The sequence below is a fragment of the Biomphalaria glabrata genome, chromosome 15, assembly GCF_947242115.1.
Source record: "Biomphalaria glabrata chromosome 15, xgBioGlab47.1, whole genome shotgun sequence".
Classification (NCBI taxonomy): Eukaryota; Metazoa; Mollusca; class Gastropoda; family Planorbidae; genus Biomphalaria; species Biomphalaria glabrata.
The window spans coordinates 12,379,491-12,393,126 of NC_074725.1; the positions used below are offsets into that span (position 1 = coordinate 12,379,491).

Sequence of the window (13,636 nt, forward strand, 5' to 3'; positions counted from 1 at the left end):
TATTCTATTATGAATTTATAGTCCCTTAATACATTGGAAATACAACTGATTTGTTCTTTGAAAAGATAAGATACCCCACATATTTAGATTAAGGCTTTGAGTATCGCCGCCGAAAAAAAATTCGATTAATAATATTCAATAGAATTCAAGCATAAATTGTGAGTTATAGTCCTAAATTTATTTAACTAGAAAAATATGAGATAGAGTAAAGATTGGAAAAGTCGACTAGGAAAAGATTATCTGGCTTTTGAACTCATCTCAACCGTGACTGTTATATTGAAAAATTTCGTTTGAATTATAACTTTTCCAAAGCAAAGTCTTTCTTAAAATAGTTATGATAAATTCATGTGAAATTACACAAACTATGTCTGGAAAGGGGAAGGGCGTAAAATAAAAACGATTAATCCTCGCTCCTTTTTATAATTTCTGCAAATGATTGCATTTTGCATTAAAGAATAGGGGTTGGGCGACTCGATATAAAAATTTACTTTATAGCATATATAAATTATATTTGTGACAGATTTTTTAAATTTTGTAATTTCTTACTATACAAAAAGAAAAAGTATTGATTTGTCCGATGGGGGGTGGTGATTGCATGTATCGCACTTCCACCTCTTTATATTATATAGATATTCTACTAATTTTGTTCACATACTATGATTTCTCCATAAAAGTAGGACCGCCCCCCCCCACACACAAAGGGTTTAGATGGGAAGGGCAGTAGAGGTATTCGCTCCTCCCCTTCCAATCGGCCAACAGGTGAACGACATAATATAAAGACCGGTTAAAATACCAATAACAAGTTTTAATCATATAGATATTTAATTGATTCTGTGATTTCTACAAATAAATAGTACCGCCCCTCCCACTCGAAAGTTTATGGTTGGGGGGGGGGGCGGATTGATGCCATCGCCCCCTCCCGACCCTACCAAATCGGCCAAAATACTAGAAAGGGGGGGGCGAAATAATATAAAAATAGGTTGAAATATAAATAATTAGTATATATTATTAACATAAGTTATAAATTCGTATACAAATTGTGTGAAATCTATACTAAAATTCGTATTCGGGGGGGGGGGGGTCGCCCCTACCGCCCCCCCCCTGGATCCGCCAGTGATAGTAACAAAGTCAGAGTCAATTAATGTTCTTCAATGAAAATAACCATTTCTTCTTTGAATTTCAATAATTTATATACATATTTAAAATTACTTTATTTTTAATATATTTGCATTTTTTATATGTATAACCTGTGGGCACGCCTGCTTTCTGTAGGTGTCTGCGGGCCGCAAAAAACACTATGGCTGGCATGTAGGCCTACTTATTGTCATTCAAAGTGACCCATTCGGCGACCTCCACTGGCCTATTTCGGTACCGGCCCACCGAACATTAGCCCGGTTGCCCATATAACCAGTCCGCCCCTGAGACACACCCCTAAGTTGGATCCACTGCTCGATGATTATTTATTCCCAGACTATTTTTTTTTTAATTTTCCGGAGCCACTTCCTCGTTTGTTTGTTGTTTTTTTTAACTTAGCCTACAATAAAACGGCCCGCATTTTAACATTCCAACACACATATAGTTCTGGCCCGTGAATTCTAGCGAGACCATTCGTTATATCAGTGGGCCCCGCACTTTCATAGGCCCCGCGCTAATTCTAGATCTAGGTGTAGCCTAAATTATTAAATTAAACCATTTTAACTTATTATAACAAGGTTCCCGGGGACTCCTGATTATCCAAGAGCTCCTGAAAATATCATGAAATTGCAAAATGTACGAAAAAGTCCTGTCAATCTCCTGAAATTATTAATATCTTCTAAAACTCATAAAAATCTCCTGAAACAAAGAAATATGATTGTCATTTCGGGGCGTTATTCAATATGAAAAAAATTCAATCCTACTCGCGATAAAAAAAAAAGGCATTGCCAGCTTTCATTTGATAAAAATGTACTAATAGGGCGAATTTTAACCAAAGCAGGAAGTTTAAATACTTAACTAACTTTAATAGTTACTGGAATATAGATCTGAATCTAGATCGATCTCTTCCAAAATAAAACAAATTGAAAGCGATATTTTGCTAGTCGATTATAAATCTAAAAGGCTTATTATTCTTATCCCTACCTAGACTAGGCCCGCGCAAACAGTTTCGCATAGCCCCCCCCCCCAATCTGTAGGGCCGGCCCTGTAAGAAAGCATTTGTTTTAGGACTATTTGGACAGGGCAGCTTTCTACATCTTTCTTTTATTTAGGTTACAATCACAATGTTAAATAGCCTTATACGGTACACCAGTGGTGCCATCTGTCCAACATTTTGTTTTTCAGCATGGGGACCATATTGTTGTAGCCCAAAGTTACGGAGGGCAACTCCACTACAGAAGTTAGGTAAGAAGAATGATGCTTATTTACAGGTGGTTGATGTTTTTAAGAAAACTAAAACAACGGTCGTCTTAGGTTCGCCTCCACCTCACAGTTGATAGACCGACGCACACCCAGTCTCCGCATTAGTTGTTCTTCCTGCCGTACAGCACCAATAACACAACTTCCCAGTGTTGCTCCTATAGGTCCACGGTGACAGATTCCTAACATAGCTTAACATTACCTGGCAGGACGAAGGGCGTATCGTTCTTTGTTTTCTTTCTTGTCACTTTGGCTAGTAGGAAGCTTCTGTCGAAACAGTGAGGTCACCGGTGCAAGAACAGAGTTACAATAATATTTAAAAAAAAAAGAGTACAATGAAAATCTATTCTTCGACTTTATTGAACACTTTTGGTCGAAGTTTCGAGGGGCCGTATTTTACCTCTTCACGAGCCAAATAGGTCCCGCGGGTCATAGTTTGGACAGCACGAACTTATATGCCTAATAACAATCATCAAAAACTAAAACATGTACATGTGGTTGATTTGATCCCAGGTTTTATATTGTTTATTTTGCCCCAGACCCCCCTTCCTTTATTTCTTATTTATAACAACATAATAAAAGGCTATAAACGCCCTCCCAAACACACCCACTTCTGACACTATAACACTTTTCTCTCCCCCACCCTTTTTGCCCAGCTCCCGACCATTAAAAAACTTGAATTTTAGCTTTTGTTCCATCTTATCTTATACGAGGCAGACGTTACTTCAAAAAAGAAGATGATTACGTCCTACGCGTCATGCATTTAGTCATGCATCTGATTGGCACGGTCCACTTTATAACGCTACCCCTCCCAAACATATATTTCTGGCCCGTGAAATCGATTTCCAGTAGCACTTATTATAATCTAAATCTTAACTGTATTAGGATCGAGGTTTTGAATTTTATTCCAACGTTTATGTAAATCAAATTGTTAAAACTGAATTGTGCACAAAACGCTATTTATAAAAATGCTCCTGGCTCCATCATGTGTAAATATCGCAACAAGACCATGACAAGATGAAATAAACACAAAGATAATGTTCAGACCATTCAGACAGTAATCTTTAATTCCATCTTCATCTCAGCTAACCTTCCGTTCAATATCATGAGCACCATACATTATTTGTGCATTATGGATAGATCCGCGAGTATAAAGGAAGGGTCCCGGATTGCAGATGCCATACCCAACAGTAGTAGAAAGAAGGGTGAAAACGGCGCATGGTGATTACATATGCCCAACATGTGACCGCAGCGGTGTATCAAGGATTGGCCTCTTAGTCACACAAGAAGTTGCAAAGGGAAAAGATCATCTCTCGAGACGTAAAATGACATAGAGAATTTACATATCAGCATATCATAGACAAACAATGCACAATTATTCATTGGCAAAGACAAGACATGAATCAATTAAAAAGTAAACAATTAGTCAATTAATTATTGGTAAAGGATTATTTTGTTTGATACCAAATAGGTAGGGTAATTAAACACTTATGTCTCTCACACCCATTCTCGGATCAAATTGAAATTTAAACAATTATTTATTTTACCTAACAAAACACGAATCAATTTATAAAATTTACCTATTAGTTAAATAATTATAATTATATTTGTTTTACATCGAATAAGAAAAATAACTTCTACACTATTGAGATATAATTGTAAGTGCGGATCTCTTTCCCTTAGATAAGCTTTTTTTTTAAAAAAAAGGATTTTTTTTTTATTTTGCTTGCTATTTTATAAAAAAATATATCTTTGGACACGAGACATCTAAAGAAGAACTATAAAATTCAAGATAAAGTCATAGAGATTTTGACCCTTACGAACGGAAGATGAAGTCATACAGCTTTGGACCCTTACGGATATGCTATAGATTCTATAACCAGGAAGCATTATAAAATCTATTTTTAAATTTAAGTAACATATGCCAAATTATTTTCTGATTTTTATTTTGTCTAAACTTTATTTTTTTTAGTAGCTCCCAATTATATTAGTAAAATAAATGGGTATTTAAAAAAAAGAAAACTTTATATATAAATTTCAAATAAACTAAATGATCCAGATCTATATCTACTTATATTTCTTTTTCGTTATTTGGTTCATATTTAGTATAACTGGCAACTAAAAAAAAATACAAGATCTTAAAACGTGTTTTATTTATTTATATTCAAAGCTTTATTTATGTACATTCTATTATTTATGAAAAAAAAATCTTTCTCGTTATGGAATTGATCTAAAGTCCATGAAATATTATTGTTTTGGAAGATAGATATCTTTTCATTTTAACAACTTTTCACCTTGAAACCGTAGGCTTGAAGATTGTGGCTGCCATATTAAAAATTCAGGTTTTTCCACAGAGTAAAAACTGTGTTTAAAAACATATTCTTTTAGTTTACATTTAGATCTAGCTAGATCTATATAGATCTAGAAAATAATCTATATAAAATCTCTAGTCTAGATAGATTCTAGTCTATATCTAGATTAGATTCTAGATCTATACTCTAAAAAATATAAATTTATAATAGTTCTAGATTTAGATCTAGACGAGTAGTACTAGCTCTAGTAGAATTCCAGACTACTGACTAGTCTAGCCTGGTCTAAGTCTAGAGTCTAGACTCTAGACTGACTAGACTAAGACAGTCTAGAGTCTCAGTCTAAGTCTAGATTCTAGTCACTCTAGAGTCTAGACTCAGTCAGTCTAGTGAAGTCTAGTGACAGTCAGAGTCAGTCTGACTCGGTCTCAGACTAATAAATAAATAATTAGATCTAGATTATCATTCTTCATTCTTCTATTCTAAATAATAAGACTCATTATCATGACATTACCGTTGTGTTGTAATATTTTATAATTAATTAATAATTATTAGATTCAAGACAGTGGACTCCTATGACTTTAAAATTTAAACTTGACTCAACTTGACTGTCACTTAGTCAGTTAGTGTAGTCAGTCTCAAAAGTTAAAATAAAAAGAGTCAGGACTAGTTAATAATAATAAAATATATACACACTAGATAGAGTCTCTATCTCCAGAATATAATAAGACTAATCAATCTAGATAAGAATATGATATAATCTATAGTCTATAGTCAATAGTGTCTCTATAAACTCTATTATTCTTGACTTAGAGTTAGAAATCAGTGCTGAAAAGAGCAAAATGCTAGTTTGTGGTGGAGATAGATCTAGTATGAGATGTTACATAAACAAACTGTTGAATGACCAAACATTAGTATTAGAAGTTGACTCATTTAATCACAGGGTCAAACATAACATGAGATGAAGGATCAATAAAAGATAAAAACCAGTTTAGGCTTGGCGTCCGCTGCCATAAGCAAACTGTTGAAAATCTGGAAGAGTAGCATCAGCTTCCCAATAAAATTTAAAATATTTTTCCCTAGTCCTAGTGTTCTCTATACTCCTTTATGGTTGTTAAAGTTGGACACTGAATGATGAAGCTGAAAAAAAGAATTCAAGTCTTTAAGAGTAAAAATGCTGTGTATCAGATACCAGGAAAAGAAGACAATGAGTTTGTATTTTACAAGTCAATACTCTGGCTGGCAAAAAGGAAGAACAACTCTCTCTATACAGTGAAGATATGAAAGCTGAGCTGGTTTGGTCATATTATAAGACATGACTGATTATCAAAAGTACCCGGTACTGTGGAAGGAGTATAAAGAAAAGGTTGTCCAAAGAAAAGCTAACTGGATAACTTAAAAGTATAGACGGACCTCTCTCTCTTGATATCCTTCAATGAACGCTGACCAGGAAAAGTGGAGGGATTTGGTTACGCGAACTGTCACAACACTTGTCAAGGAGCAGATTAGATGAGATATAAGAGATCATGACGATAGACTCTAATGATCTATAAACTCAGTCATTATTAATATTGGTCATATATATAGAATAATATAGATCTAGACTTATAGATGTATCTAAATAGACAATAGATGATAATGATAGATCAGATCTGGTCTAGATACTGATGCAGCGATTGGATTAGTTTATTAAATTAGATGATTAGTATATCTAGATACTAGAGTCACTACTCATTTAGCCACTAGGGCGACTATGTCTAGATATTAGAGAGCAAGTACTAGTAGTCAATAGATCTAGTAGAGTCAGAGTATGATAGAATCTAGATCTAGATTAATTCTAGATCTACAATGTCTACATATATATATTCTATTTATCATCTAGATCTAGAGACAAACTAGACACTCCTCAGTTGTAGATCTCGACTGACATCTAACTAGACTGTCAACCTAGTCTCTAGCTAATCCAGATTAGTAGATCAGTCTTATGCAGCCAGAAATCTAGAATTAGAATCTAAACATAAATTAGATGAAGAATCATAATAATTGAGTTTTTAAGGTTGGACTAGTCAGCCTCAACAGAAACTCTACTAGAGTTTTAAGTCTAGACCAGTATTTATCAAGCTTTTTGCATGTGAAACCATGAAAAAAAGTGCATTTACGCCTGTAATAATATGCTTAATCATCTTGGTGTTTTAATAAGCAACAATGATGAAGAAAAAGTCTTTGAAAAGACAGACTTCACAGACAGTCATAGCCTACTTGTGAGAAATTTGTTCTGACAAGAGAAAACCAAATTTTTATTTATAATCATGTTCTTGGAGATGAACCAAAATGTCTTCTGTAAGAAAACATTTTGAGTCTATCTTGTTACAGATGTGTTGTACCATTGTAGTTTTAAGATATTTCTCAGACATCTGTTGATGAAGGTCTGTACTTTTTTGGCTGTTGCTTCAGTTGTTCTCCATGTTTCAGAACAATACAATAGGAGTGCCTTGACATTGGAGTTAAAGATTCTTATTTTAGTCTTGTTAGAGATGTGGGGAGATTTCCAGGTTGGTTTTAGGTGTGCAAATGTCTGCCTCTGTTCCACTTGTTACCCTGACTACACTCCCAAGGTATATAAAATTATGGTCTGAGAAACCAGTTCTATGTCTCCACTTTTGTATTTTTGATGGTTTATTTTGAGGTCTACTCTTTTTCCTACTTCACTTAAAGCTGTGACATATTTGTGCATAGTCTGTGTGATAATAAGGCTGTCTTCTTGATGAAGCTTGAGCCCTGATTTTGAATTCAAGTTGTAGGGGTAATCACTTGATGACTTTAAAATATCCCTATATTGTATTTTATAATCATTTTTAAGACAATAGATTGTATTATTTTTTGTATGTTTTTTAAATTTAGTATTAAGTTTTAACTGTTCTATTTTTCTTTAATTTCAGTTATCTGCAACATGGCAGTGATTGTAAATTTGTGCAATTGGACATCTCTGTTTTTAATCAACCTTGCATCTGCTATATCCTGAAAAACAACTTTTCAACTTAAGTTTGCTTATCAACATCATTTGCATTTTATCCGTGTTGCCCTGTACTTTTTAAAAATGTCTGAATCTGAGCCTAATGAAATTTCAACCATCATTATTAAATTGGAACCACCTGCAGATAATGAAGACTCATCCAAAGTTATTAAGTCTGAATCTGTTGGTAATGAAGATTCCCCCCAAAAACGCACATCAAAACCATTGGCTAATGGACGATTAGCAAAAAATAGCAAGTCTGAACCTGCAAATACTAAGACCTCAGCTAGAAAGATTAAATCAAAACCATTGGATAGTGGAAAGTCTGTAAAAAAGATTAAATCAAAACCTTCAGAAAATGGAGACTCTGGCAAAAAGAAGTCAAAATCGGAGGATGAAAGTTCAGAAAACAATAAAAAGAAAAAAAAGTGGTACACTCAAAGTTTTCTGGAACGCTGGCTAGAAGATCCAGAGCTAGCAGACTGGTTGCAAGGAGACAAGGATGATCCATCCACTTGTTATTGCACATGCTGCCAAGTTATGTTGAAAAACTCCAACAGGAGCATGCTCCTGTCACATAAAAAGACCATGAAGCACCAAAGAGCATTTGCTGGTATTCCCAAGGCTAGTTCATGCAAGAAAAAAAAGCTGTCATGTGCTGAAAACATTGCTAGGGCAGAGCTGCTCCTATCTTGTTTCTTTACAGAACATCAGTTACCTTTCTACTACATTGATCACCTGATTGAAGTCTGTCGAAATGGTTTTCATGACTGTAAAGTGGCCAGAAGGATAAACCTTAAGAAATATAAAATGGCCTACTTGGTGCAGGATGGCATTGCTTACCACGAGAAAGAAGAGATAGCTGAAATTTGCAGAACTCAGAAATTTTCTATCATGATTGATGAAAACATAGATATGACGATTGCTAACCTCACAGCAGTGGTAGTTCGATTTTTTGACACACACAAATTGGATCTAGTGGATGTTTTATTTGACACTATATCTCCAGACTCCGGAAATAATGAAGACATCTACATTGCTGTCAAAATGTTGTTTATTAATAAAAATATTCCACTTGAAAACATAATAGGATTTGGTGGTGATAACTGCTTGAGCGGTGTATTCAATCTACTGAAAGATGAAGTCCCAACTGTGTTTGGAATAGGTTGTGACTGCCATTCCCTTTCTCTGTGTTTTACACATGCCATTAAAATGCTACCATCCTATTTGGAAGTGTTTTTACGTGACATAGCATCCTACTTTGTCAACAGTGGAAAACAACTGACTAGCTATGGAATAAATGTTGAAATAGTGCATTCAGTCCAGAATAAAGTTCAGGAACTGTCATCAGTTAGATGGCTATCCTATGAAAATATAATCAATGTTGTTCTAGACCAGTGGATTGTTTTAACTCAATATTTTCAGTCAGATTCAAAAACTGATAAAATAGATACTTCACAGCAAATCTATGCCACAATGATAACCAGAGGCACAAAACACATGCTGTTGTTTCTACAATACATTTTACAGAAAGTTAACGCTTTCAACACAGAATTTCAGTCAAATGAGTTCAGAATTCACCTTTTGCATTCATTGATCTCACAAACATATTGTGATGTTCTGAGCTGCTTTATTGATGACGATATTTTATTGAAACAAAAGCTCTCTGAGATTGATCCTACTGACACTAACATTTACAAAAATTTAGATGACATCTTTCTCGGTGGCAAAGCTATGGCTCTTCTATATCAAGAACCTTTAAATGAAGACACCGATCAATTCAAAGCTAGCTGTTTATTATTTCTTATAGAGCTTGCCAGCCAGATTAAAAGTAACTTTCCAATTGATGAAGAGGGGATTGTCGCTAGCTTAAGTATCTTAGATCCAGCTGTGGCTCAAGACCCCAAAAGACTGACAACTGCTATGCCAAAGCTATCATCTCAGTTCTCCATTCTTATTCCTGAGGATAAGACAAAAGAGTTGAACGATCAATGGTTGAAATTTCGTGTTTCTAGAGAATATTTAAGTTCAGCAGCAACAATTCCACAGTACTGGTATTTGCTGCGCAACATTAAGGATCCCTCTGGTGTGGCACAATTTGATGTTCTCTCAGAGTTTATGACTAGCTTGTCAGTGCTTCCTCACTTTTCCACAGGAGTAGAAAACATTTTTGCTGAAATAAATATGTTAAAAATGAGGTACCCCAACCCGTTAAAGTCAGAGGCTGTTAAAGACCGCTTGATAGCCAAGCAAATGCTGTCCAGGAAAAATGCCACTTGCTGCACTTGGGAACCTAGCAAGGAACTTATAAAAGATACTGTCTCTGGAGATTGCTTGAAACGCTTTGAAATGAGAATGGAACTTTATAGAGCTATATCTGGAGACTATGAAAACTTGGACATAGAGTATTTAGATTCAGAATAGGTACTTGCTACTTGTAGTCATTATTTATTATCAAAGGATGTTTAGGAAATCGAGGAGCTAAATATCTTTGGTTTCTTTATGTTGTATATATATACAAGATACATTTGGCCACCTTTATTTTTTCTCAAATTTCTGTGTTACTAATGATACATTCATGTATGCATACAACATAGAACCTAACACCAAAGCTGGACCTACTAAAATATAACTGTCTACCAGACCACTTGCTAAACTTCACCCCTTTCTCCTTACATTTGTAATCCCTGTTTATTTATGTGGTGAGATATTTTATAATTCTTTACATTAATAACTACTAGTGTTACTGCCTTTTATCATCTAATAACTGTCATTGTGATATATATTATTAAGTAAGTAAGAATCATTCATCCAAAGTGACCAAATCCTTAATCCTTAGCATTGCAAAGCATTTGATGGCTGTCTGGTATTGTGGTATGCGCTCTATGATCCTGGATTTGAACCTGCCATCCCCCACCATCCTGCGTGAGGTAAAACAAAGTTTTAAATGAGAGTATCACTTTTTTAGGTAATCTCCTTACTAGGCCACCAAGCTCCATCTGCTAAAATTTCCATTTTTTTCGACCCCTCACCTGTCATAAAGGACATTTGTACTGGGTTCAGTTTTTAAGTCATGCTAGAGGCCCAGGGACTATTCGAAGTGCATATTTTTATGAATTTTTTTTTTTACATGCTGCAAACTTTTAATCCAGTCTGTAAGAAGCTTGAATGTAGTATATCATCTGGCCAGTGTTGTATTATTGTTACAATAGTTTTGATTCTTTTATGTGAGAGTGACAGAGTTACTGTGGTTTGGGGTGATTAATCTGTCTCTGTATTTTCAGAAGTTAAATCTGATGATCCAATATCCAACTGCCTGGGATTCTTATAATGGTGAAGAACCAACACAACTCCTCTAAATAATTAAAATTTTCAATTTGAAATAATAAAACTAGAGATCACATAATAATAATAATTTCACAGAAGTCTTAGCTTGAAGCTTTGACTCAATGAACTGATTAGAACCCTGACACCAACTCTCATTGATTTATAGTTTGTCCCAAACTCAGAAATTGAAATGTCTAATATTTGAAATTATCTCCCCTATTTACTCTTCAGTGTAGAAACTTGAAGCTACCAGTAGCCAATGTGTAATAAATAAAAAAATATGAAAATAAAATAAAAAAACAACTTTGGGCCTTATATCCCAGAAACAAGAAAATTACTATGTCTTTTATTAATGTTCAGTTTAATAAAAGATAATGTGAAAACATGTTTTTCTTGTATTGCTGATATAAGAGAATTAGCCTATTGAAAGAATTTTAACTAATTTTGATAATTTATTGTGTTTTTATTTTTTGTAAGTGTAAAATAAGTTACTTCCGTATTGTATTCTATCTAATTGTTTAACTGTGTTCATTGTATATACTAAATGTAATTATTGCTTTCTTTAGATAGCAATCTTGGTAGTGATAACTTACTTGAATGAAAATACCTGAAACAATTCCATGGGACTCTTAAGCATCAGATGATTAGGCATATTAATACATACCTTACCCAATACATGTAAATATGGATCTACCTAAAAGACCAACTTTTCTATCTGGTTTGACTATAGCTAGTGTCCAATATTTGGACATCATTAGTGCTGCCTGCATCTGTTGATGTTGTTTTTCATTGTCAAACTACTTTGTATTCGTTGCAAGTGCCTTTCAAGTCATGTATATAAAAGTTCACATATGAATCACTTTCAATATTAATTCCAACAAATTTGTGGACAGGTAAATTGTGTGTGTGTGTAAAAAAAAAAGGGGGGGGGGGATAATTATATGTAAGTGTATGCTTAAAAAGGTGGAACCTATTAATTGATGTATTGTGCACTTCTTTTGTGTCATTTTATTGCTCATTCTTGTTCAAATAATTGAATTCATGTTATAATGTAGACCTACATGTCTTTGAATAAATGATTTAATAGATTCAGCTTGGTGTTGAGGTGTTACATTTGTTGCTTTTATTTATGTTTGTGGTCATTACCAGCCTCATACTAACATACATGTTTGAACATAGAAAGCATTATATTTGTTTTAATCTTAATAATATTTGGTCAAATTTTTCTTTTCAATTAGGTATATCATAAATATTACTCAGCATTGCTAGTTTGAAATATAGTCTCTCTAGTGTTTCAAACAGAAGTGAAGCACCAGAAATGCTGTATCTTAATAAAATTCTTCAATCATAGGACCTCTCCCCCCAAAAAAACAACATTTCTGTATGGTATCGGCACTTGTTGTTTTAAAACTAAAACTTTTAAATGTACACCAATAAAAGAACTAATATACACATGTTTATCAGTATGCCAGGAAAGTATTTCTAAAAACTTCATTTCTTTTGAAACAAGAAAACTAACAAACAAAAATTAAGCCCAGAAGTTTTTTATGGGTATGTAGCCCTTGTTCTACTTAATATTAGCCAAATAGCCATCAGTTTCAACAGTCAGCAATAATTCACAATTATTTTTATTTGGAAATTTTATTTGTATATCTTTTTATGTGGTCACTACCTTTCTTTGTATAGACAAAATCCTTAATTACACACTGAAACATGATAGATATGGTAAAAGTAGTTCTACTTCATCCTAAAACAAAGGGACAACTTGAGAGACTCAACTTGTGCATGTTCAAAGACTATCCATCACATGCATTTATTGAACATCTGATTCTTATTTTAAGCATTTAATATCAGAATAACTTTCCCTTCCTCTTCAATTTTGTTCATGCTGGCAGGTCCATTTTTTGTTCTGAAACAGCTTTCATTCTTGAAGTTCCTAACCATGCTCAAGGAACTTAATGTTTGTTTTCTTCCAGTTATTAATCTCTTGTGGTCCTCTAACATTGATAACAAGTAACATTAAAAAAACAAAACATCAATACTTTTTTAAAGATAAATCTTATATTGAGTGAAATTTCATCATTTTTTTTTTAAATCAATCATGCAATTAATTTTTTAATAGATCTAGACCAGGAGTGGGCCAATTACGGAAGGCGGGCCACATGCGGGCCTGTCAGAGTGTTTTATGCGGCCCGCGGACACCTACAGAAATCAGGTGTACCCACGGTATATACATACAAAAAATGCAAATATATTACAAATAATATCTTTATAAATATTGAAACTGTCTCATTATAAAAAGTTTTAAGTAAACGAAGATTATTGTTATTCAAGACATTGAGTCAAAGACACAATCTCAGGTCAGTATTTATTCAATGCTATGAAGAACTGTGTTGAATGCTGGATAGGCTTGAAACAAGATGGAAAGTGTAACAACTGATGAAGCTTGATCTTTGAGAAAACGTTTTTTTTTTAATGACGAATATCCCAACCATAAACTTAAACAGGAAAGTTTGCACAAAGCCGCTTAAAATATCAATATATTAATAACACACATACATCATAGAGCTAGGGTCTTAACCTCAGGCAGTTC

General features: G+C 33.9%; 1 protein-coding gene across 13 annotated transcripts; it reads left to right on the forward strand.

Moving 5' to 3' along the window:
* Positions 1-4,515: 4,515 nt before the first annotated feature.
* LOC106063486 (uncharacterized) lies at positions 4,516-12,135 on the forward strand. Of its 13 annotated transcripts, none has more exons than XM_056012288.1 (3): positions 4,779-7,043; positions 7,176-7,506; positions 7,643-12,135. In XM_056012288.1, exon 3 carries the CDS (start codon positions 7,801-7,803, stop codon positions 10,138-10,140), a length of 2,340 nt encoding a protein of 779 aa, XP_055868263.1. In that variant the 5' UTR covers positions 4,779-7,043; positions 7,176-7,506; positions 7,643-7,800; the 3' UTR covers positions 10,141-12,135. The 13 variants fall into 13 exon arrangements, with proteins under 13 accessions (XP_013077338.2, XP_013077335.2, XP_055868263.1 ...); XM_056012293.1 differs by having other exon boundaries at positions 7,176-7,255; XM_056012290.1 differs by having other exon boundaries at positions 7,419-7,506.
* Positions 12,136-13,636: the final 1,501 nt, after the last annotated feature.